The 24,952-nt window shown below is 37.9% G+C and overlaps 1 protein-coding gene across 7 annotated transcripts in view; it reads right to left on the reverse strand.

Annotated features, from left to right (window-relative positions):
* NCOR1 (nuclear receptor corepressor 1) overlaps positions 1-24,952 on the reverse strand; it is a 118,991-nt gene that overhangs the window by 41,192 nt on the left and 52,847 nt on the right. For 5 of the 7 annotated variants that reach the window (XM_038758882.1, XM_038758878.1, XM_038758880.1 and 2 more), the window contains 14 exons: positions 20,700-20,756; positions 19,986-20,038; positions 15,137-15,203; positions 14,118-14,290; positions 13,053-13,143; positions 11,365-11,543; positions 10,744-10,798; positions 8,623-8,724; positions 8,152-8,282; positions 7,284-7,501; positions 4,881-4,943; positions 2,692-2,831; positions 1,890-2,016; positions 97-643 (listed from right to left, as the gene is read on the reverse strand). In XM_038758882.1, the coding sequence (XP_038614810.1) occupies positions 97-643; positions 1,890-2,016; positions 2,692-2,831; positions 4,881-4,943; positions 7,284-7,501; positions 8,152-8,282; positions 8,623-8,724; positions 10,744-10,798; positions 11,365-11,543; positions 13,053-13,143; positions 14,118-14,290; positions 15,137-15,203; positions 19,986-20,038; positions 20,700-20,756 (2,003 nt within the window). Of the gene's footprint in view, positions 1-96; positions 644-1,889; positions 2,017-2,691; positions 2,832-4,880; positions 4,944-7,283; positions 7,502-8,151; positions 8,283-8,622; positions 8,725-10,743; positions 10,799-11,364; positions 11,544-13,052; positions 13,144-14,117; positions 14,291-15,136; positions 15,204-19,622; positions 19,650-19,985; positions 20,039-20,699; positions 20,757-24,952 lie in introns of all 7 variants that reach the window. The other 2 variants (XM_038758877.1, XM_038758876.1) reach the window with 1 other exon arrangement.

The raw sequence follows: 24,952 nt of genomic DNA on the forward strand, positions 1-24,952 counted from the left end.
AAATATCTTCTGAGTGTTCTGGCCCATAAATGTCTACTCTACAAATTAACTAGCAGTAAATGCTGAAAAAGTATGACTTGTTCTACTCAGTCTCACCTTTGCCTCTCGGGTTCTCCGTCAACCTCTTCATCAGCACTGCAAGTAGCACTAGAGTCATTGTCAGACTGGGATTCTGGCCTCGCAACATTAGACTGCTGGGCTAGACCAAACTCCATTTCTTCAGGTTCAGTCTTCTCTTTCGGTCTTTCAAAATCTCTCTCTTTGGTATCATTCTCTATTTTGACTTGAATGTTCTCTGGTATCCTCATTTCAATATCTAGGGGCTCTGCTTTGGCATGCACTGGGAGGCACAGGACAGGCTTAGTTTCAGGGATGTGGCTTCTACTGTCCACTTCCATAGACTCCTCTTCATCGTTATTGACTTCTTCCTTTACTTGGGGCTCCTCATTTTCATTTTCAGCAGGTTTTGTACTTGGAACTGCTGAAGATGGCGGGGTGCTGTATACTGTTTTAATAGTGGGATCTGGCTCTGCTGGGATCTCAGTGGTTAACCTCGAAGAAGCATTTTCTGATGTGTCTTCACTGGGCTTGACGGCTTCAACTGGTGAGGGAGCGCTCTCTGTATCAGAACTATTTTCAGCACCTTAAAGATAATGTAGCATTGGCCTTCGATTATTTAAGTTTTCAAATAGATGCTGTGCAACAGACATACTGAGAGGACATTTTACCATTAAAGTTTAAATTACTTATTTTAACCATTTATAATTAAATAATTATTTGACCCTGTAGAAATAACTCAGACATAGTTGAGAGTTACAACCATTCTCTAAAATGGAAATTGCTCCTTCCTGTTAAGCTTTTCACTTTCTTAGGCTGTTTACCATTTACTACAAATGCAAATTTACCTTTTCCACAGCAGATTAAAATTCTCAGACACATTACCAATATGCTAAAACTTCCTGCACAGATGGGACACTGGACCTATTCTGAAGGTAGGACAGGGAGACAGGCAGACTTCCCTGCAGCTCAAAGGCTCAAGGGTGTCAAAAGGAAACAATGGGATAAAGCCTAATTGTAGTTTTGTTTTCAAGTTATAAAATTTACTGCCTCAGTAATTTTGCTGTCCTGTACAATTTTTATAGTCTACTTTAAATTATTTTAGAAATCAACTTGTCTTTCAAGCTCCAACTTTGTTTTGGTTTTGCCGTCACTTCTCACAGTTCCAGTAGATGCAGAGATGCATATTCCTTTAATTATTGTCATGAAACAATGAACTTTCAATCTAAGACAGATTTAGGAGAGTTTACACTTAGAAAGACCTAGCAAATGTGATGCAGTATGTCTACATAAATTCATCCCCCTTAAGAAAAACCTGAAAAATGAATTCACTCAGCTATTTTTTAAATGCAAAATATCAACTGGTATAACTTTTTACAACTCGGATTAGAACACTTCCACATTATGATCTAGCTTCAAATGAATTTAAAATTTGACGAACATTGCCAAATTGCCAGCTCAAATTTACAAATGACAATGACAACTCCACCTTGTGATATCTGGAAGAAAGTACTACAAATACATTCAGTTTATGGTGCTTAAAAGAAGCCTTACCATTTTAATGGTCTGGGACATACCTGCATTAAGATTCACAAATCTCTGCAATATTCCTGCTATACTTCAAATACCACTGCATAAAACATTTTTCCCATTCATCTTCCATGAAATATTAAGATATTTATGATACTGATATACTAATTCAGAATTTTATGGCTGTAATACAGTTTAACTGAGTAGGATTATTTATTTGGTTCCAGTCACCATTACTTCTGTTAAAAATTAAATGGGTCTTCAAACACTGAGTAACCCGTATCTGTTGAAGTCCTACTTACCTTCACTATCTTCTGGATTCTCTTCTTCATTAGAGGCTTCAATATCTTCATCTTCTTGGGCAGATACAGTAGACGCTACGCTTTCACATTGTGATACATCCCGCTCTTCACGGGGCTTTCGTGAAGACTAAAAGAAGAAAGAATGAGCTTAAGAGATTTTTTACTACTTTGTATCCTTCAAAATATTGTCTCAATCACATTTACTGAATGCCTGTCATTTGAACACTGCTTAAACCCTTAATCAGTCTGATATTTATAAATTCAAATAATCTGGGTGCTGGAAGTTACCTTGAAAAGACCACATTGATTAGCTCTCTTCTGTTCTTAAGTAACATAAAACATTCACTACTCAAAGACGCACATGGTGAATAGTACAATATAAGTTCTACTTACATCATCATCAATCGTATTTACTGAGCGCTTACTGTGTGCAGAGCACTGTACTAAGCGCTTACATGGAATTCTGCAAGATGGCAGCCCCTGCAATATACTTCTATGCACATATTTTACAAGATATGATGATGATGGTATTTGTTCAGCGCTTACTATGTGCTAAACACTGTTCTGAGTGCTGAAAGGACTACTATGGATGATTTAACAGAGTACAAAGTTAGAGGATATTTCATAAAGTGGATACAAAAAGTTGCATTAAATTGTTTCTATTTCTGTAAGTTGCAAAAAAAATGAGAGGCAAGACAAACTTCCTAAAATGAAATCATTACATTTTTTTCTTTTTAGAGGCTAACTCCAGAAAGCAAATAGCAGTCCTAAAATAAATCTCATAATATTGTAGCATACTTACTTTCTGCTTGTGCTGCTGAAGGAGATTGTCTAGATTGTGTCTCCTTTTGTAGTTAAAATAAAAGTTTTTACACTGAGCTTCGCTTTTAGTTCCCACCATTTTGGCAATTGCTGCCCAGTTGCGACCATGTTCAACTAACCCTGTTCAAAAAACGACAGATGACCATTTGGTTAAGAACATACAAAATGCCACAAATGGGTCAGCCAGCATTCTTGGTGTCTTCAAAGGATACTTGGAAGAACACTGACAGTTACGCTTCTTGACATTCAACCTGATATGCATGTAGAATGTATCAGCTCCAACTTTAACCTCTACAACTTCTGCATTGTAAGAATAATAACAATAAAGTGACCCTTGCTGAGCACTCACTACGTGCCAAGCACCGTACTAAGTGGTGGGGTGGATACAGGCTAATTAGTTTGTACACCTTCTCTGTCCTGCATGGGGCTCACAGTCTAAGCAGGAAGAATAGGTATTTAATCCCCATTTTATAGATAAGGAAACAGGCACAGACAAGTTACTTGCCCAAGGTGAGACACATAAACACACACACAGATGGACACAGACCCACAATGAGGGAGAGAGCCAGGATTAGAACCGCTAGGCCATGCTGCTTCTTGACTGGACTCAGTTTGGGGTTGTACAACTTCCTGTGGTAACAAACTGCAAATACTAAGTCCTGTTGGAAATGTTTTGGGGGCTTTTTAACCTATTAACTTCAAGCTTTACTGAGTGTCCTCCATCCTGTACGTGGTTGGTCTCTGTATTTTAGGAAAGACTTCAATTATTGTCAGATTTAAGGTCCCAGAATTCTCACCAAAGTGTACACAAAGAAAGACTGCCCTTTGTTATTATGCTGTGCTATTTGCAGTGCTTTGCTCCCCCATTTTTTTTTTTTTGCTTTTGCTCTGTCTCACAATCCGCTTAAAACCTCTGCTCCTTTCATAACTGTGGGAATTGATGAATAATAATTCAGTGTTAGACTTGTCCATATCCTTCAGGGTTATGTAAATTTCATTATGACCCCTCCCTTGGCTTTTCTTTTTCCAATATGAAGACTCCAATTCATTTTTTTCCATCTAACTTCATAGGGAAGTTGAACTACTCCCATAACGCCTTATCTTGATAGCTCTTCTCAGTACCATCTTCTAGGGTTACTAGGTTCTTCCTAAATAACAGAGACGGGAACTATCTTGTTTCACATGTATATGTACAAATCCTCCACACCCGAGTTTATGGTGAAAGCTATATACTTAAATTGTTATTCATTAGGTAAACACATGGTGTACACTACCTATTAAAAATGGCTTACACAAGCTTCCAGGCATAACAGCAAGATGTCATTTGCAATCACAAAGACATACTTTATGAAATAGCAGATGAGGTTATTCTACCTGATCACTGGCCATGATTGCAAATTTATTGCAAAATGAAGTGCTTTGCCTATTACGCAAAAGTCTGTTTTGCAAGAGATACTCCATGGTGTTCAAGAGGTATTTTGAAAATTATCACCCGGGGGGCCAGTATTAATAACTTTGTGGTTCATAATAGTGTGGTCAGGGAGCTGTGCCTTGAGTAAACACTAGAAAGTTTATGAAAGCTCATTTCCCAAAAGCAAAATTTTATTTTAGTTATTTAAATGATTAAGTATGAACTCATCAAAAATCCGAGAGCAGAATGCTCTCAGTCCCACTTTGGTAAAGGAAAGCAATCGATGTCTACTTAAAATTTGTATAGCTTACCAGGGACAGAAACTGAGATGGGCACCATTCCATAAATCATCTAATCCAACAAGTAATGAAAACTCAAGCCTTATCCTGGCAATTTGTAAATAATCCTCAAAACAATAACTAAATGAACTAGCTTCCCACAAGAAAAATCTTCAGTCTTCCAAAACTATAAACTTCAGTTCCCACGATAGCTTCAATCTGCAGAAGTGCAAATAGCCATCAAGCTCATTAATAAAGTAACAAGTGAATGCACAGCTCAGAATCCATATTTATTTTCACCCATGTGTTTTTCTGGGCACCTCTTCATTTGGTTTTAAAACCAAAAATTCCAGAACCTCCAAATTTTCTTCTATTTACACTGTTTTTGTTTGATGTTTTCTGGGGATACATCAGGAGTCAATCTAATGCTAACAATGGCTAAAATTTTGAACTGCCACAAAACGTATCAAATGCGTTTACCTTTTTTAGCCACTTCCATTTCTTCTTCTGTCCAGCGAGAGGTCTCCACAGGTTCAGTGGAGGCTGAAATGAGAAGAATAAATCCCATCAAGCAAAGACAAACAGGATTCCTCCTTTTAGAACCCGTCTCCAGAGAAGGTCTTACAAGAGAAGTTTTGATGTTCTCTTCATTGCCTGTTGTAAGAGGCCCACTGGTTAATTCTGGAGCCACTGTACTAGGTGGAGCCCTTAGACAGGAGGCCAGAAAGTAAAGTTGGTGCTGTACCTTGTGCATAATCTGGGGCCTTGCAACACAGAGTGCTGTGAGATGCTTGCCCAAAGAGATACCAATGCCCCCGGTATCCGGAAACTCCATCTGACAGAAGCGGGATCCTTTAACATGGAAGGGGAGTCCCTGAACACTAAACTCCAAGCTACACAGAGCTTCCAATGTGCTTTGACATTCTTCTTCACACAATTTCCCACTGTTCCGCCATCCAGGAATTAAGACCTGGCTTGACACATACACAGGAGGCCTAGTTCCAAGTAGAGCTTCAAGCCACGCATGGCCAGAGAAGGATGTCACAAATGGTGATTCAACAACCTGGTGCACTATTAGGTGCCAGGACAAGATTTCAAGCTGCCAGAGGTAAACTGGCAAATATGCTGAACTCTGGTTTTAAAGCAAAAGACCTAAGATAGAACAAGGAAAGATTCAGAGACCGCTTAACGTTTTTTAGCTTACAATTGTGAATTCGTCAGTTGCTCAACCACAGTCAAAGCATTACACTCTTCCAATTGCAAAGTGCAATCTCTTTCATGCTCACTCCCAACCAATTATTCAACTTTTATGCTCATCAAAAGTTAATACGAAAAGAATAGGGATTTGATTCACCAAAATTATTTCAGATAGACCATTTTAAAGAAATAAAAGCCCCAAAAGAACTAAGGAAAACCTAGCACATTTTAAACCCCTTGAAATACCTTCAAGATTAAAAAAAAATTTTTTTTTAAATCACTTGTCCAAATAAGCTTTCCTTCTTTATTGAGCTCTTGGAATAACAAGACTGTTTGCACACACCTATGTCAGACCTATTCGGTATACATCTATCTTTCTCTCTCTCTCTCCCATCATTCAAGCTGTAACTTTCAACAGCAGCCATGCACCATATGAAGAAAAACAAAGTACATGCAAATGTGGTACCAAGCAATGCTTTCAATACAAACTACAAACTCTAGAAAATCTTAATCTGAATTCAGAAGAGGAAAATGTACACAACACCATCAGTTTAAAGTATTTTTTTAAATGGTGACTATCTTAAAGAAATTGTAGAACTTCACAAAAAGATATCTTGGCAAACATACTGTTCTTGGGAGTTACTTTTTTAGTTTCCAGCTATAAGTAATGCCACATGAGCATTTAATATTCTTTTCTGACATCAGGCCACTATCTAACCACAGGGAAGGCAGAAAGTGAACAACAGTGAACTGAAACATCACTTAATAAAGTTGGTGATAGACTGAAGGAGATGAATATAAAAGACTGAATTAATAATAGCTCAACCAGTGAAGCAACAAAAATCCTTTAACCCAAAGTGCTATGGGTCTGGCCTTCTAAGACTGAAACGAAGACTGAATTTTATTATTGCTACATTGAAAAGATTCCAAAGAACTCTCCGTTTGAAGAGTTTGAAAAGTATTTCTCAAATTGTGTGAAGTTTTAAAATTAATAGGTGTTTCTTTTTTCACTTAGTCATATTTCCAGTCTTTTTTTTCCTGTCAAATAATTGTATGTTTACCTTTCCCATTTGATTATACAATGTTCGAGGGCAGGGATTTGTATCTTTTACCTCTGTTGTACTCTCCTGAGCAACTAGTACAGTGCTCCATATACAATAGACACTCAATAATAACTGCTGATTGATTATTCTCTGCTTTGTCTATGAAGTAGTCAATAGGCCCTTGAAAAATCACAAAGAGGCCACTTCGCTAGTTTTATTAAATTGGGGCTATTTTAAACAGGCCAAGTGAAAGTTAAATAAATGGTACAGTATCTACCGGAACAAGAAAAACTGTTTCCAGTTCTATCCATCTAAGACTAAGGTGGGTTAGATCCTTTTTCTACGATTACTAAAGACACAGTGGAGATTCTAGGCTTAGAGAATGCTTTCTATACAAGTTTATTTTTTTTGGGTGTGCAAGAAAAAGTTTTTTGGGGTCAGTGTAGATACAACTTAAGGGTCTGTCATGAGGCTGTGGGCAGGGAACGTGTCTGTTGATTATTACTTTGTACTTTCACAAGCGCTTAGTACCCTGCTATGCACCCAGTAAGTGCTCAATAAATATGAACGAGGTTCAAAAAAAGGATAACAAGTTTCTAGACATTGTTCGAGTTTTATAATCTTCAAATACTATGCTACTCACAAGGCTCTGGTGGAGGTGGCAATGGAGGTGGTGGCTCTTCAGTAGCAGCAGCTGCAGCAGCACTGGCTGCCGCGGCTTCATTCGTCATCGACCTGGTTATCCGGCCCTTCCGGCGCCCTTGACTGTTGGCGGTTTTTCGTCCTCGGGGTGTGGCCTGCTCCCTTTCCTCAGTTTCCTCTGCTGCCACTTCGGCCTTGTCTTTTTCTTTGGCATTTTCTCTGCAGAGAACGAGTGAGGAGGGTGCGTCATGCCAAGATAAACAGACGTGCAAAACTGTAAAATGATGACGACTGGAGTGGGTTGGGCAGAGGATGGAGCTACCATCTTGCAGCCCAAAGCTTCTCCATGGTAAGGTCTTCCAGGAAGACCAAGCCCACTGGAATGGAGCAATCAAAAGCTGGACCTCCAGCCACATAGATCTCCAACCATTACAGTTCAAGAGCGGCATCTCCTTCCCTTGTCTGTTCAAAAGGATGGATGGAATCGTCCATTGAAATGATGGATGAGCCTTTCTTGAAATCATGAAGATTTCAAGAAATAGCTGCACCACTCGCACTCTGATGTCTGTCTTTCAATGGGGCAGTGGGTGAAACAAGTGAATAAGCAGGCAGAGGTGCGGGACACTGAGAAGTGCATGCAGTTATTTTACATGTAAGACCCATGTAAAAGTGAAACTGACTTTGTGCATAGGCAACTGCAAATTTATCCAACAATGATTAGTACCAAATCAATAAAAATGATGGTTAAACCAACAGCTTGCTTATCAAAGCTTATTGCTTCTTTTTAGTATACCATTTCATCCAACTAAAAGATCAGCACTCTTTTCTTAAAAATTGAGACTAAAAACTCTCTCATGAATATGACTCACTTTGATTCCTCTTTCTCGTCCTTTTCTTCTTCATCTTTCTTTTCCTCTTCTTTCTTTTCTGTTTTTTCTGTTTTATCATCTTCCACTTTTTCTTCTATTTTTTCTTCTTGTGAGGGGCGGGTAATTTGTTGCTGAAAAAGAAATGAAGGCACAAAGTAAAACAATTAGTTGACAACACCCAATGTACAAGATAATCAAGGGCTATGTTCCAATACGTATTTTAATGATTTTCATATTCTAAGTGCCCTAAGCACTTGGGAGAGTACAATACTCCCAAAACTCCCAAATACTCTTACAAAATAAGACAAATCTAAAAGCCCTTAATAATTTAATTTTTAAACACGTTAAAGTCCAAATGACGTACTACTCCCAAAGTTTTCCTCAGTGCCGAGTACAATTGTCCAGGTGGCATTTTTCATCTTTACATATCCACCAATTAAAAATCCCTCTGAAACAAAGGTGGCACCATACCTGGTTTCTTCCTCTCCGTTTTCCATAATTCCTTCTTACAAGGGCTTTATAGTTCTCATTTTTCTTGGTCAAATAGTAATACAAGACACAATCTGGAACATTCTGTAAGACAGATCAAATCACTCAGTCCTTGGGAGTCAAAAGAAGGTTACTGCATCATATACAACTAAGAATAATGGCATTAGATAAATTCAGACCACATTTCCAGAAAAGGTTTTAGTAGACTTTGGCTACTGCTTTACTGTCAAGTAGACCCCAGGAACATTGCAGCTCAACTAAGGAAAGACAGATGAGTTCTTAGACTGGAAGACAGAGAACCAGGAGGGAACAGAGTATAATCCTAGTTACACGTGCAGCCCCATTCTCTCTTTCCTGTCTTTCATGCTCACTTGGGAAAGAATTTGGGTCAGATTTACACCCCAAAATTTTCATTCAAGGAAGCAGAGGAACAGGGAAGCAGCGTGGCCTAGTGGAAAGAGCTCAAGCCTGGGAGTCTAAAGACCTGGGTTCTAATCTCAACTGCTCTGACACCTTGGGCAAGTCACTTCATTTGTCTGTGCCTCACCTGTAAAATGGGGATTAAAACTGTGAGCCCCATGAAAGACACAGACTGTGGCTAACCTGATAAGCTTGTATCTACCCCAGGGTTTAGTACGGTGCCTGATATGTAATAAGCGGTTAACATATATCATTTTTTAAAAACCCTCTAGTAAGCACTGAGGTAGATAAACGATAATCAGGGTAGACACAGTTCCTACCTCAAATGGGGCTCACTGACTAGGAGGGAATGGAATTTAGTTTCCATTGTACCAATGAGGAAACTGGCAAAGACAAGTTAATTAATTTGCCCAAGGTCATACTGCAAGTAGGTGGTGGGAGGCAGGATTAGAACCCATGTTCTCTCCTTCCCGGGCCCATGTTCTTTCCACTATCCCATGCTGCTTCTGTACTCCCCCAAGGGCTCTGTACAGTGCTACATAAATACCACTGTTGACTGACTGACCTCTGCCGTAAGAGGAAACCAGGACTAGAGCCCAAGAATCCTAATTCCCAGAGCAGTGCTGTTGCCACTGGGCCAACAGCAGAGTTTATAATACAAGATATTAAGTCTAGCCTTTTCCAATCTATTCACAACATCTTATACTTCTACTTCTCTGTCTCCCCCTTCTAGGCTGTGAGCCCGCTGTTGGGTAGGGACTGTCTCTATGTGTTGCCGACTTGTACTTCCCAAGCGCTTAGTACAGTGCTCTGCACACAGTAAGCGCTCAATAAATACGACTGATTGATTGATTCTCTGAAAGCTGTAATCTAAACTAGAAAAAAAATAGGATACATGAACTGACCCACAAGATCATTATCTCTCACCACTGTTTATTTGGACTGTTTTCTTATCTCTGCCAATACTTCAAATCTTTAAGCCCTACTTGCAACCCCTTATTACAAGGTGGAAAAACAGACCATGCCATTTCATCTACAAATTTCCTCAAAGAGTTTCATTTTTACAACTCATACATAATGCAGTGCCATTTACATTTGCTAGTGGAGCTTGCATATCATCTGTTTTGCACTGGTTTTTGTTTATGCAAATAAAGGGCCTCATTTTAGGCTATCACAGAATCCCAAGAAAGAATGAATGCTAACTGGCACTGTACTTTTCTTATTTCCCCTACCCAATGAAGAAGATGGGGACAGAAGGTGAATAAGACACCAATTATGGAGAGTAAATATAGTCTGCCTATCCTCATATTTCTTCCAGAGTGAACAATATTTGGCTGATCACATAGTTTCTGTGAAATAACTGCAACATTTTAAACGACTGGGGAAGGGGAAAAACCTGGAGGAGTCAAAGAAGATAAATTTTGTTTCCTAATCCAAGTAGGTTTGCTTTATTACTGTTTAAATTTATCGTTGTTAAGCTCTACATTCCAACCGTTTTCATTTGAGCATCATAGGAGTCTCTTACATTTTAAGGATCACTTGAGACATTTACTGAAATGCAGGCTTTCAGCGAGAAATATATCTACAGTTTAATCTAATTATTTACCTATTCACCATGTGAACAGTGTTATCACAGAAACAAAACTTCCCTTAAATGAAAGTTCATTTCAAAATTTTTCTTACCTTTCTTTCTAAGTAGGAAGCAATTAAACCAAAATTTTTGGGGTGTTGGACAAACCTATTTCCAAAAGAGAGAGATGATAACTGGTTATATTTCTGACTGAACAATGAGATAGTTTAAAATAAAAATAAATCAAAATGTAACGTGAAAAATTTCTTAGGGAATGATTATCTGGTTATTTGCAATTTCTACATGATCCATGTTAACTCATTTTTGCAGCAAAACTGCAAAGATGATTTGACTAAATGTTACACGCTCAAAAATCTACCTGCCGTATGAGAGGTAGAATACAAGAGAATGAGGGAATAATTTACTCTTGTATTTTAGCAGTTTCCAGTGCTACAGATTATTTTGGTGAGAAATCTGATTTTTCAATCTCATGTTCCATAGAGGGTCACTTCTAAACCTACGCATCCCCATGCAGCCAAGTAGAGCAATAATTATAGTTTATATGGAACAAAACAGCAGTAGATTCTCAATAAATGTTCAGGGACTATGAGGAGTAGACAATAATAATGATGGTATTTGTTAAGCGCTTACTCTGTGCAAAGCACTGAATATTACGTTACATGAGTACTGATGGAATTTTGATTTTCATTATTTAAGAAAAAAAACAACATTACTTTTCCTTAAAAATCTCCTTCTCATGGTCAGTCCAGACATTCATGAACTGCCTGTCTTTATAAACCTTCATGGGATCCTCCATTAGACCATTCATGTTAATAAACTTCACCCGTCTCTGTTCTGCATCAAACATCATAGGTGGAATGACAGAGAGCTGGCGCATTTGTTTTTCATTGTTCTGCTCACAGAAAAAAGCCACATTTAGAACAATAATCATTACAGATTTGTAATAGTTTCACAGTGGCAGTCACTTGATCTGTACCAAAATAATGTTTCTTAACGTCATTTCCAAATAAAAGTTACGTTCACCTTAAAAAAAATGACCACTCAAAGCTAAAATAGTGACTATGAAGTAGAACAAAAAGCCGGTACTGGTCAGTTCTCCTTTAATGGAGGAGTTGCATTCTTGGAAAAACTCACATTAGGAAGAAATCAAGTTATTATGCCTGGATCTGTACTACAGTATGGGCACAGCTGCTTCCTCAACAAGTATCAGGTTTCATCCAGACAAATGCGAGTTGTCAGAAGAATGTGCCCCAATTTACCAAAAGTGTTATTATTATCATTATTATTATTATCGTATTAAGTGCTTACTACACTCAAGCACTGTTCTAAGCACTGGGGTAGATATGAGCTTATTAGGTTGGACACAGTCCCTTGTTTCACATAGGGCTCACAATTTAAATAGGAAAGACAACAGAATGCATTCTACTCAGAATGCATAATTAAAGTAGGAATTATGGCAGAACTGACTACTGACTAAATTTCCTTTGAGATAAAAGGATTCACATACTGTTATACCCCGGTTACCACTTTTACTTGGCTCCAAGAAAATAGTGTTAAGAGAAAAAGAGTTAAACAAAGTATTGTTTCCCATAGGAAAACACAAAAAATGTATTAAATGTGTAACCAAGATCCAAAAATGTAACCAAAATGATGTAAATATATTATAAAAGTTATGGAAATATAATAGAATTATTCAACGAGATAGCAATGTAAATGTATACCAACAATGAAGGAGTTTGAAATATATTTCTGTGTACATATAGTACTCAATTTTCAGTGTTATCTTGTAAATCCTTTTCACCTAAATGGCACCAGCTGTTAGTTGACCAGAATTTTCCGTGCCAGCCTAAACAGATCCTCTATTATCTAAGCTAAACTGAAATGAACTTTAATCACTATCAAATAAGTAAAAATAATTCAAAGAGAGGTGAAGGGAAGTGTTTACCCAAGGCAAGCTTTAAACTTTTTCTCAATATAATACCACCATAAAAATTCAACAGTATCATTGCCAAAGAACTGGGATGTTCTGAGTGAGACTCATGAATGGAAAACTGTAAATATAAAAGCATAGGACATTTTACATTGAAAATGATACTATACTCCTTAAGGCATGTTCTAGTGATAACTTGAAGAATATCAAAGACTTTAACCTTATTTCAGAAAAATTTAGTCACATCCATCCAATCACCTTTTATTTTCAAAATACACGGTTATTCCTACGGTCACAATTTCTATCTATTACAACTGGAGAAAAACTCACAAATCAAGAAAATATAAATATCTTGGAATGACACAAACTAGACTAGAACCCAGGTCCTTCTGATTTCCAAGCTTGTACTCTATCCACTAGACTATACTGCTTCTCATAGCAGAGCTTTTAAGAATATACCAAAGTGCTCACCTCCTGTTCAGAGAGTCCATCAATAATTTCAGAAATTTCATGTTCACTTCTAGCAATAGTTGCCGAAAGACCAGCCCCTCGCTGCCCAACCCTAGATGCAACGAGAAATTAAAAACCATGTTAATACTGGAGATTTCACTTCAATTAAATAACTTCTTAGAGGGTAATTATTAACAACCACAAAACTAGCTGCCTACATTGAAATCCTTTAAGTCTCACTGAGTGACTGCTCTACGAAGGACACTGTTGTCACCTTGGAAATTAACTATTTAAATACTGATCAGACTGTTTTAACACTGCATGTTCAACAGTAAGCGCTCAATAAATATGACTGAATGAATAAATGAACTTCAGTTCACAGGACTGATTTTCTTAAGAATTTTCTGGGAAATAATTGCTTTCATAAAGTTGCTGGTGCCATCTAAGCTTCAGAGGGGAGCCTCTGGTTTGCCTTTCAGTTAACAGAAGCCGAGCAAGCCGAAAAAATAGGCAAATTTTATATTTAAATTTAGAAGCAAAAGTTGGATGGAATGAATTCTTATCATTCTATCTTAAAGGGGCTAATGAAGAGAAACTTAAGAATGCCTAACTTCTTACCAAATAATCCTTCCTTTTTGAAAAGGTAAAAGCAACCAGCCTAATGAGAGAAAACATATTTCTTTCTAAACGAGATGGTTGCTAATCAACAGGGACTGCTGAGGTACCTTCTAGGTACCATCCATGTCCATTGTTAGGTGGTAGGTATAAATGCTGAACTCCGCAATTTCATGCCTATTCATTCTTATTCCTAAACGGATGCCCTTTCAAGAATTAGAAAACACAATTAAAAAGCACTCACTCTAAATTTAGATTTAACCTGAAAGTTAAATAAAAAATGAAAGGTAAACACTTTGAAACAAAAACATATGTCCTGTTTAAAAAAAAAAAACTCTCACTGATTTCCAATTTAGGATTCCAAATGTATGCACTATGGTTGGGATGTATTTTCTTTACATTAATGATAAAAGTAACATTATTTAGTTATAATCTAATGAAGACTATTTCACTTAAACCAATATACACTACCTTTGAAATCGTTCTTGTTGTTCCCTTTGCTTTCTAATTTCTGGAAATTGTTTCTCATAGTATTCTCTTGTTTTACTCTCCTTAGCTTTCCTGCGAGGATTATTTTCTATTCTGTCCACTTTTTTCTCCCACGCCTCCATGAGCTGATCATACCGCTGGCAGATTTTTTGTTCCTGTTGAATATCCAAAAGAGAAATCAAATAGTGAACAACAATAACCTCAACTAACCGAATCTGGCTCTCCTGGTATTCTGGAAAACCTTACCTAACAGGCGAAGCTCTAGTTAGATTTTTGGTTTTATCAACAGGTTAAGAATTCAATGATGATAAAGTAATCACCTCCTTTTGAAGTACAGAGGAGCACTATCTCCCTCAAACTAAATTCTTAAGTGAGAGGGAAATATTTACTGATAAATTTCCTAAAAGCGATGCTCTTAACTGGTTTAACACATTTAGTTAATAAACAAAACTAGTTACGGCAGAATTAGGACCAGAGAAGCAATTCCTACAGAAAGGGATGGGGCAATGGGCTATAACTAGTTGGGCTCACTCTCCAAAGACCTCTCGCTCTAAAGGGGTTCCACTACATGCATGGAGTTGGGAAGAATGTCTCTTCACAAAAAGTACATTGAAATAGAAATGCAAAAATCTATTATCAGATTGAAGGTTAAGCCACAAAAAGTGTGAGAGAGAGAGAGAGACAGAGACAGAGAGAGAGAGGTGGGGGGGGAATGTTTAACAAGAATATTTCTTACTTCTTGGGTTTGTAATACTTTTCAATCTAGGAAATGAATTCATTTCATGCTGCCATTTGCTCTCTAGATTCCTTAAAGTCAATTCTTTTTTTTTTTTAAGTACCCTTGACAAGCAGTGCACAAATAACAAGACCCTCACTCCATACCCTTTAGCTATTTCTGGGAAACAGGAAAGGCATTTTTGTAAATGGATGGCTACACGATTATAAAGAAGAGTCTTTAAACAACTGTCATAGACATTAAATCAGAAGGGGCAAGATCTCACCCTTTGTTTTCTTGCATGATTCCTTCTTTTAAAAAATAAAATGAGCTTTTTCCTCATCACCTGGTTTCTAGGAGAGAAAATATGGTTTCATGAAAATGAGAAAACAACTATTTTAATCATGATTCATTCATGATTTATTCATCATACAACTTATGGATACTGGGAACCAATTATTAATGAGTACACATAAAAGTACAATTCTAAATTTTTTGTGGGGGCCTCTGAAATAGACCCAGCATGTCTGATTCGTGGAATGGTCTAAAATTCTTCATTATCCAAAACAAGTAAACTGCATCCAAGTAACTAGAAGATATACAGAGAATATAAGAGTTGAAAGTATGCTCTGGGGGTACAATATATTTGACCTATCTTGTACATTTCCCAGCGCTTAGAACAGTGCTTGACACATAGTAGGCGCTTAACAAATACCACAATTATTACTATATACTGAAACTGGCTCTTGCCTTCAGGTGAAGAGAATCACAATCAATCCAAATACTCATAATGCATTTTTCCATCTTGTTCAGCTAATATAGGCCAATGCAGAAAAAAAAAATTACAAAATTTTCTCCAAAAAATTGGGAATGCAATATCTGAAGGTCTAGGAAGCTTATCCAGAAGTGATTGATGCCTCTTGAAATATCACCTGAACGTAGTGGGAGAAAGCAGGTAGCCACCCAGTCATCGGCCTTTGAACACACCATTTTTCTAGGACACTGGGAAGCAGTTTCCACCCGCCGCCACCTCTCCTGATCCCACCCTTTATCACTCTCCCAATTGCCCACCTGCTCTCTGGTTAGACTAAAGGTCAGGCAGAGACACTCATTCCCTGGACAACTACTTCCAAAAATACACAATCAACTATATGTCATGGTTGAGAATAATTTTATGAATTAAATTTACAATCAACTCACACTAATTGGCATTTATCAGGGAATGAAGTTGTCATTAAAGAAATAGTGTTTAAAATAAAATTACATTCTTTTCCCTCGAAGAGTTTATAAATGGCAAAATGCTCACACAAAATTACAAATGTATTCATTTGTTCTGTGAATCAACAAACACTGACTGAGTACCTAGAGGAAATACCATACGTCTCCTCCAAGAATCTCGTTGCCCCTGAAGGAGACAAAATACTGACCTAGAACAACCCAGAAATGGCATTTTTGAAAATTTTAGAAGGCATAACACTGTATATACTAGGCACTTAAAATACAAATTAAAGAACAGAGTTCCTGCATCCAATTAGTTTACCATCCATTAGAGACTAGGCAGAGACAAATAAAATCATGAATTATATAGATGAGCTGACAGAATGGAGTAGGTCATGGACAATATGGTCTTTTGGGTTATGAGTGGAATTATTTGGGGAAGGCTTCCTGAAGGAGGCGGGATTTGAACTGAGATTTAGACGGCGGCTGGGGAGAAGAGAAGTGACAAGGAACAAGGAATGAGTGTAAGCTGGGGGAAAGCATAAGATACGTACAGTTCCCAAACAAATTTGCCCTTTATGGCACCTTATTTTATGTTGGGAGTAAGTGGACTTAAATGCTTTGCTTCTCTGTGTGTTTATCATGGGGCCCGTGAAGTTGGAATTAATAAATTGTTCTATGTTGAAGTACTCCCTCAAGCTTTCTCCATTAGTCTTCGAGTCTGCACACAATTCTGCTCTGCACACAGTATGCGCTCAATAAATGTGACTGAACTGAAGGATTCCCTGGTCAAGCATTCTTAAATAGTTCTTAAACAGGCCCTAAAAAGTAATTTTAAAGAATATTTACTACCTTATGTTAAGTTTTATGGATTAAAAGCAGATGCAAAGCAAGTTAAAATAACATATTAGAATTCTGTGCAATTATTTACTTATATACAACTAAAGAAATAAAAGTGATGCCTCCAGTCAGAGGCACAAACAAGAGATCAGAGATGAATTCTCATATTTTCAGAGCATTGGAAAGGGCCTGATGGGACCTTGTACAAAAAATTTTCACATGCTCAAGCAAGCTGAGACCCTGGCTGTCTGTGGGGCTTTTATTTATTTGTTTATTTAAATGGTATTTGGTAAGACCTTACTCTGTGTCAGGGACTTTACTAAGCACTGGAGTAGATACATGCTAACCAGGATGGACACAGTCCACGAACCACAGGGGGCTCACAGTCTTAAACCCCATTTTACAGATGAGGTAACAGGCACAGTGAAGTTAAGTGACTTGCTCAGGGTCACCCAGAAGACAAGTGGATGAGAAGAGATTAGAATCCAGGTCCTTCTGACTCCCTCGCCCACACTTCATTCACTAGGCCATGATGCCTCTGTAACAGCAGCTAGTTCTTGCTGACATTAAAAATTGTACTTTCCAAGAGCTTAGTACAGTGCTCTACACACAGTAAGCGCCCAATAAATATGACTGAATGAATGAATATGTTTCAATTATTTTATATAAGGAACCATTTATGCAAATGGAGCTCAATTCTCCCCATGCTTAAAACTGTTCTCACAGCGACGAGAATTGACTTCAAATTTCTACGTTTTCTTATATCTTTGTCTCTGTCCTGGAATTGCAGTCCTTTGTAGGTTAGAACAGTATCTTAATGATTTTATTTTCTTTCCAAAAACCTACTAGACTGGACTACATTAAGTGGACACCAACAGTTTAATAAATGCTTGCACACATCTTAGCCGGAAGTAAATAATTTTGAAGACAAATCAATCTTCCAATCTTTGCGTAAAGTCAGTATAATTTCCCAGATACTATATTGGATTAACTTTTGTCTTCAAATCCAAGGCTAGTTTAGTTTCTTACTGACACAAACAACACCTAATCTGATCCTTAAAATTAAGAATTATTCCCATTTTTCAAATGAATCCATCTGGCTTAAGGAAAGGCTACTATGGTCTATTTTTTGTGTGTTTTGAACATTGGGAGCCTTGAGGAAAACAATTCTTTCTTTAATAACCAGCACCTCACTCTCTCTCTCCCTTTTCTAAGTACCTGTTTTTTCAGGCTCACGGGGCTGCACACTCCTCTATAGGTAGGACTTTGTGGAAAATGTCTTTGCTCTCTTCCATACGAATCAAATATCATGAGGCTCACAAAATCACTACACAAAACAAATGTATCAAATGGTACCATAATCCATTACATTAGGTTATAATTTTGCCTTTAACTTCCTCTTGAGTTTTATGTATTTATGATAAGCAAACCTAACCTCACAATAATGTAAATACAAAATGTTTCACACATTATTTTACTGAGCTGCTTCAATTATGAAAGGGAAAGCTCTGAAGAAAGTGTTATCAAATATGATTAGCTTTTTTATGGTATTTCTTAAGTGCTTACTATGTGCCAGGTGCTGTACTAAGCACTTGGGTAGATACAAGCTAATCAGGTGGGACACAGTCTATGTCTCACATGGAGCTCCCAGTCTTAATCCCCATTTTAATCCCCATAACTGAGGCCCAGAGACGTTTAGTGACCCTCAGGCCCATGCGCTATCCACTAGGCCATAATTCTTCTAACAGAACATAGTTGAAATCATATCACCAGAACAACTAAAGGATCTAGACTGAATAACTGTGGGAGGGGAGTAAGAGGAGGAAGATGGGGAGAAAAAGAAAGCTAAGAAAAAAACAAGGGGTAGTCCCAACTGAAGAAAAGGGGGTAGGATAGAGAGTGGACAGTACAAATAGCTAAACTCAATTCTATTTGGCCATCTTATCTTTTGATAACTAACTAGGTCCAGCCCTAATCTAACTTATTTGCTTTGAATTCTAATTAGTTTCAATAAAATTCAAAAGATGAATTTTACTACAAAGAAGCTTTGTTATTAAGCTAACTTCCCATGGCACAACTCAGCAAAATGGGGACAGTCTTTTTGTTGTGACCCATTTATTTTATAAAAGGGTGCCAGTGAAAACCATTCACATTTCCATGTACTCAGTGATATCAATATTACGAAGAACAAGATACGCCCTTGGATCATTTCTCAAAATGTTTTTATAGAACATTCGTTGGAAATAATAGAACATATAGCCCCTAATTCAGAAATAAATCACCTGAGTGTCTTTTACAATATTCACAGGTTAACGATCCCAAAGTTCCTATTCTTGTTTTACTTCATTGTAATTCAATCCACAAGTTAAAGCTTTGCTTTCACGTAAATAAGCAAAGGTTGTTTCCCACTCCTCCCCTAGCCCCTGCCCAAAAAACCTGATAGTCCTAAAGGGTCTATTCCTGAAGTGAATCAGGGTAAGATACTCTCCAGACCCGCATGAGGTAAATTAGCGCTTCCAAGGCACCAGGACGTTAAATGGTGGAAAAGTCTACAAATACCGTTCTGAGCAAGAGTCATGGAGGGGATTTCCCTAGAATGGGATTTTGAATAATGACAAAATGTTCCGAGGCACTTCTACTTTGCAATGGCAGATGTGGCTTGGTGGGGGACGGTGTCATCACTAGTCTTAAATGAAAAAGCTTCATTATCTTACTTCATCATGCGCCTTGCAGGTGCTCCACTGAAAAAAAAACAAAACAGGAGGCAAAAAATTCAAGCCTCAAAGTAAGCCATTTCAATGTCAAGTATCCACCTTCCTCCTAGCAGATTATATAACCAGCCATTTTATGCCACTAAATCCTTTTTTTTTTTTCCTGGGAAACACAAAGTGGTTTCCCCAACCCCCAGGCAGAAATATCACGTATTACATAATGAGAACTTGGTGAATGAATCTCAGATGGACCTCTACTAGTTTACTGTAATACACAATGGTTAGCTAAAAAATAGCTCTTTATAAAATACATTCCATTTAAGCATGGTTTCAATCAATTAAACTCTGGAAATACTGAATACTTACGTCTTGATGTTTTCATGGTACACTTTGGTATCCGATGGCTGGTTGTAAAGTGGCTATAAGGGGAATTAGAAATATGGTTCTTTTATATTCTGCACATGTCACGATCACACATAGGGAGCATACTTTAAACTACCAACTAAAAGATATTAATATGTTCCATAATAAATTACAATCTAGAGCATAGTGGTCCTAAATTTTATTTTTAAATCAAGTCCAATTTTTCAAGTAAGTTTTGTAAATCAATTCATCTAGTTATCTAAATCTGGGCATTTTAAGTTCCACAGAAGTAGTGAAAGTGAGAGGAGCGCTAATTAACTTTTCTCCAATAATACAATAGAGAGTACAAAAGGAATGGGGAACAAGGCAAGGCTACTTTTATTCTCCCCCAACTCTACTACTCTCCACCCTTGCTTCTTTTCTTGGCCAAGTGAAAGATCCCTGTAGTAAAGTTGATCACGCAAAAATGTGTCTATATTGAGGATTGTGTTTTGGCCTGTGGCTGAAGGTCAGAAAAGTAGTCTTATATTTTATCAACAATGTTAAACCAAAAGTTTTATCAACAACACCAAATTGAAATTACACCATTTCATTTTAAGAATGCCAGTCCTAAAATTTAAAATAATAATAATAGTAGTAGTTATAATGGTTTGTTTGTGTTTTTTTTTAAAAAAAAACAAACATAGGCTACAGAGGAAAACACAAGTTTTTGCTTACCAGTTCAACCTTTGGGCCAAGACCTTCAAAAATTTTATGGGCTTCTTCTGCTTTTTTCTGGAGATGACACAAAAATATTGTTGTATGAATGATTATGAACAACCTAGGCGCAAAATGATGCTACCTTGCAAAAACATAATCTGAAAACTGTTTCCTTTTCCTCTGGGTTTGAAATTCTCCTAAGTTCTTCCCCTCTGCATGCTTGATTTGACTAATTAAAATAAACAGGTAATAGTTACTAATTAAATTAAGAGGAGCTTTTTTAAACAATTATAAATTTTTCATTTTCATCCCTTAATATATGTTGACAAGGAATAGTTCAAGTAAGAACACGGGCTTTGGAGTCAGAGGTCCTGGGTTCAAATCCCGACTCCACCACATGTCTGCTGTGTGACCTTGGGCAAGTCACTTAACTTCTCAGAGCCTCAGGTCCCTTATCTGTAAAATGGGAATGAAGACTGTGAGCCCCAAGTGGGACAACTTGATCACCTTATATCCCCCCCAGCGCTTAGAACAGTGCTTTGCACATAGTAAGCGCTTAACAAATACCATCATCATCATCAGGTAGTAATAAGACTTATGTCTTCGCTGAGACCACACTTTTTCCTAATTTTCCTTTAAATATAAATTGAGGAGCCAGTATTAAAAACCAGTCAGTTTCATGAAGTATTGCTCATTTTTAACATGCTACTTCCATCTTCTTTTTCCTTATAGAGAACTGGGCCTCTGAAGCACTGTGTAAATAAATGTCAAAATTTTTATTTTAAGAGATTACTCTCTTAAAATGTTTTGTAAGAAACATGACATCTAATTGCTAATTTTATTAAAAACTAAAAGAAAAAGCCCAATAATTTACCTAGTATAACGAAAACTACAAAGTAAAAGCTAATCAAAATAGGGAACATTTTCATTTATAAATCATCCAAGTATTATGAAAGGAAGGTGGCATTTTCCTCACCATTGCTAGAGATTTGTCACATACAAACACTTGCAGAGTATTACCCATTTCCTTTCTGATTTTCATCATCATCATCAATCGTATTTATTGAGCACTTACTGTGTGCACAGCACTGTACTAAGCGCTTGGGAAGTACAAGTTGGCAACATATAGAGACAGTCCCTACCCAACAGTGCCTCAAACATGCCATTGTGCTGCCCTCCATTCTGATAAACTAGTTCTTTCCATCTGTTGCTCCCTAGTCACATTTCCTTATATTCAATTCAAACACCTCATTAACATTTTATATGTTCTGCACGACCCTAATACTTGAAATAGGTTCTTCCCATGCACTCCTAATAAAAATCTCAAAATTCATCTGATTTTGAAATCTCTCCGTTCATTAGGATTGCTCACTGAGCCCACACTGAGTATAATACACTATACCAAGTGGTTGGGAAGCAGTGACCAAGCAAGTGACAATGTCCCTGCTCACGAGGAACTTATACTTTATTCTATAACGTGGTCCTTTTCTATTAGCTAATTCAAGTGACTATAGTGAAAAATAAATTAATAACAGTCTCCCAAACCACCCAGTTTATTTTAACAAATTAAAACCAAGGCACCAGTCAACGTGCATTTTTCAGAGCCTGGACTATGGTAGGTGAACAGGTGTGAGTGCCTCCTTGGAGATGTTCTGGAGGCCCTTTAGAGGCCTTAAAGCTAAGGATACTGGAATTCTGGCAAGTTCTCCCTGGTAGGAGGCAAGGTGAAATTCTGCTTACAACAGAGCAGCTAGCAACCAAGGAGGAAGAGTCAGTGAGGCCTAGATCTGGTGCTGAAGCTCAGCTGCTGGCTTATTAAGAAAGAGACTTAAAAGTTCACAACCAAATCAGAAAAAAATTTAAAAAAAAAACCCTCCCATTTTTGTACTTTAATAAAAAACCATGAAATTACAGATAGCCTACTTTCAATTCCTTCCTCTAGCCTAGTGTCACAGATACTCACAAAATACCCAAAACAAAGAAAAGCAAATAGGATATTTTTAGAAACTGTGCCCTGCTCCATGACAACTACTACTTTTCTACATGTATTATTATTCTGAAACTAGAGAACTGACAAATATTTTTGGAGCCCACAGCTGTGCAAAGTAATTGCAGATCAAGGAGCTGTTTTAGTATCGTCCTGGTAAAATAGTCTGTTTGGGGACTAAACAGATCTTAGACTGAATTCTAATTCTTACTTGAGCCAGAGTTTCTCCAACATCAGCCTCATTTAAAAACCAAGAGTCACTCTCATGTTATTTATTTTTCTTTCACCATCTTGCTGGACAGAGGACAGATTTCTGAAAGGATGTGCCAACAGCATTTTGTGGTCACAATGTACCCGTCAACCCATATGTGGCTTTTCTGAACTGACCCTCATCCAGCCAGACTTATAGATGAGTTCACAGCATGAGAAGAGAAGAATAAAAATGAGAAAAATGAGTGAGTTTTCTTTACCCACTCAATTTTCCCATTCCTGTTTGCCTGCAGCAAGTAGCCACTAAGTCTTGGTCAAGAATGTTCTTATGCATGGAGGGGAAATTGGGAACACTTTCAACATACTGAAAAGCAGATTAATATTTGACCTTCAAAGCACAGGAAGGTTTAGCATTTCATCATAAACTGTTCCATCATTTGGGACCTGAAAATCAAAACAGTCTCATTCATGGCAAGGCCTGAAGAAGCCACACGTGAAAGATCGTCAGCCAAATATGAGGAAAGCCTTGACTTAAATGACAGGGATGGTGAGGAAACTTCTTAATGAGGTCAACCACGTCCCTGTCCATCTTCAGAGTTTCCTCTAACAGGCATTTATTTCCTGATTAATCCTCTGCCTTTCTGGTTATGCCGCTCCACCAGCCACGATGGCACGCATGCATATATCTGTTTATTCATCTGATATTTATTTAAACAAATGCTTGCTTTTTATCTTTTCTTTCTAGTCTCCTACTCTTTTACCTGCTGCACATTTAGAAGCTTGTACCTATTCATCTCCCTAACTAGACAGAGCCAGAAGTAGGGAATGTCTACTGGGCCTCTAAACACTGGTGACGGTTTCCGACCAAATAGCCACACAGGATGTCTCGTAGAGTGTACCGATTCAGCAGGAGTCCTGAAATACCCAGCTAATACAGGTGGCAGACACTTCACTGGCTAAAAGCAACTATCCTGAAAACTGCCTGGGGGGCTTTGGTCTTTTGGCCAAGCCAGATCACTAAGGCTACAAATGTATTTTTCATGAAAAAGAATCACGTGACCTTCACAATGTCTCAGTATTTACCAAGCACCTTTTGGGTGCAACACACTGAAAAAACTCCTGTAAAACCAACCTACTCACTGATCCTTGATCTCATCTACCCCGCTGCCAACCCCTAGCCCACGCCCAGTTTCTCCCTGCCCCTTATATGACAGACCACCCCTTTCCTCACCTTCAAAGCCTTGTTAATATCACATCTCCTCCAAGAGGCCTTCCCTGACTAAGCCCTCATTTCCCTTACTCCCTCTCCCTTCTGCGCCACCCTTGCACTTGGATTTGTACCCTTTGTCACCCCACACTCATCCCCACAGCTCTTATGTACAATCCATCACTTATTTTAATGTCTGTCTCTCTCTCTACACTGTAAGCTCCTTGTGGACAGGAAACGTGTCTATAAACTCTGCTATATTTTACTCTCCCAAGCATTTAGTATAGCGCTCCGCACACCATAAGTTTTCAAAAAATACAACTGATTGACTGAGAAAGTACAACAGAAGAATAAGACATGTTCCTCACCCACAAGAAGTTTATTTTCTAACAGGGGAAATTATCCCATTCCATAACTGTTGAGGAAGGGTATAAATAAAAACACATAAATGGAGAGCTAAATAAATAAGAAAGTCCGGCTATTGGATTACTGTTGGATTGATGTGACTTGGGAGTTAATCAGGGAGGGCTTGTTGGAGGATGTGGGATTTTTGGAAGGGTTTTGAGTTGGGGAGAGCTATGATCTCCTGGTCTGGATAGGAGAGAGTTCCATGTTAGTAGAACAGTGTGTGCAAGGGGACTGAAAGAGTTGAGAGTGAGGTACAGCTAGAAAGTTGGCTCAGGGGAACAAAGAAACTGAGCCAGAGAACGCTGATAGGGAAGGTTGGGGTAGAGCTCTTGAACTTACTTATTGCTGCATTCCACATCCTAGTGGGAACATGACTAGCAAGCACGAGAGAGTGAATGACACTGCGCAAACCACTATGATTATAGTCAATTTCTCCACTACAGTGCCTGCTCCCAAAGG

This window comes from Tachyglossus aculeatus, chromosome 17 (genome assembly GCF_015852505.1).
Source record: "Tachyglossus aculeatus isolate mTacAcu1 chromosome 17, mTacAcu1.pri, whole genome shotgun sequence".
NCBI classification, from domain to species: Eukaryota; Metazoa; Chordata; class Mammalia; order Monotremata; family Tachyglossidae; genus Tachyglossus; species Tachyglossus aculeatus.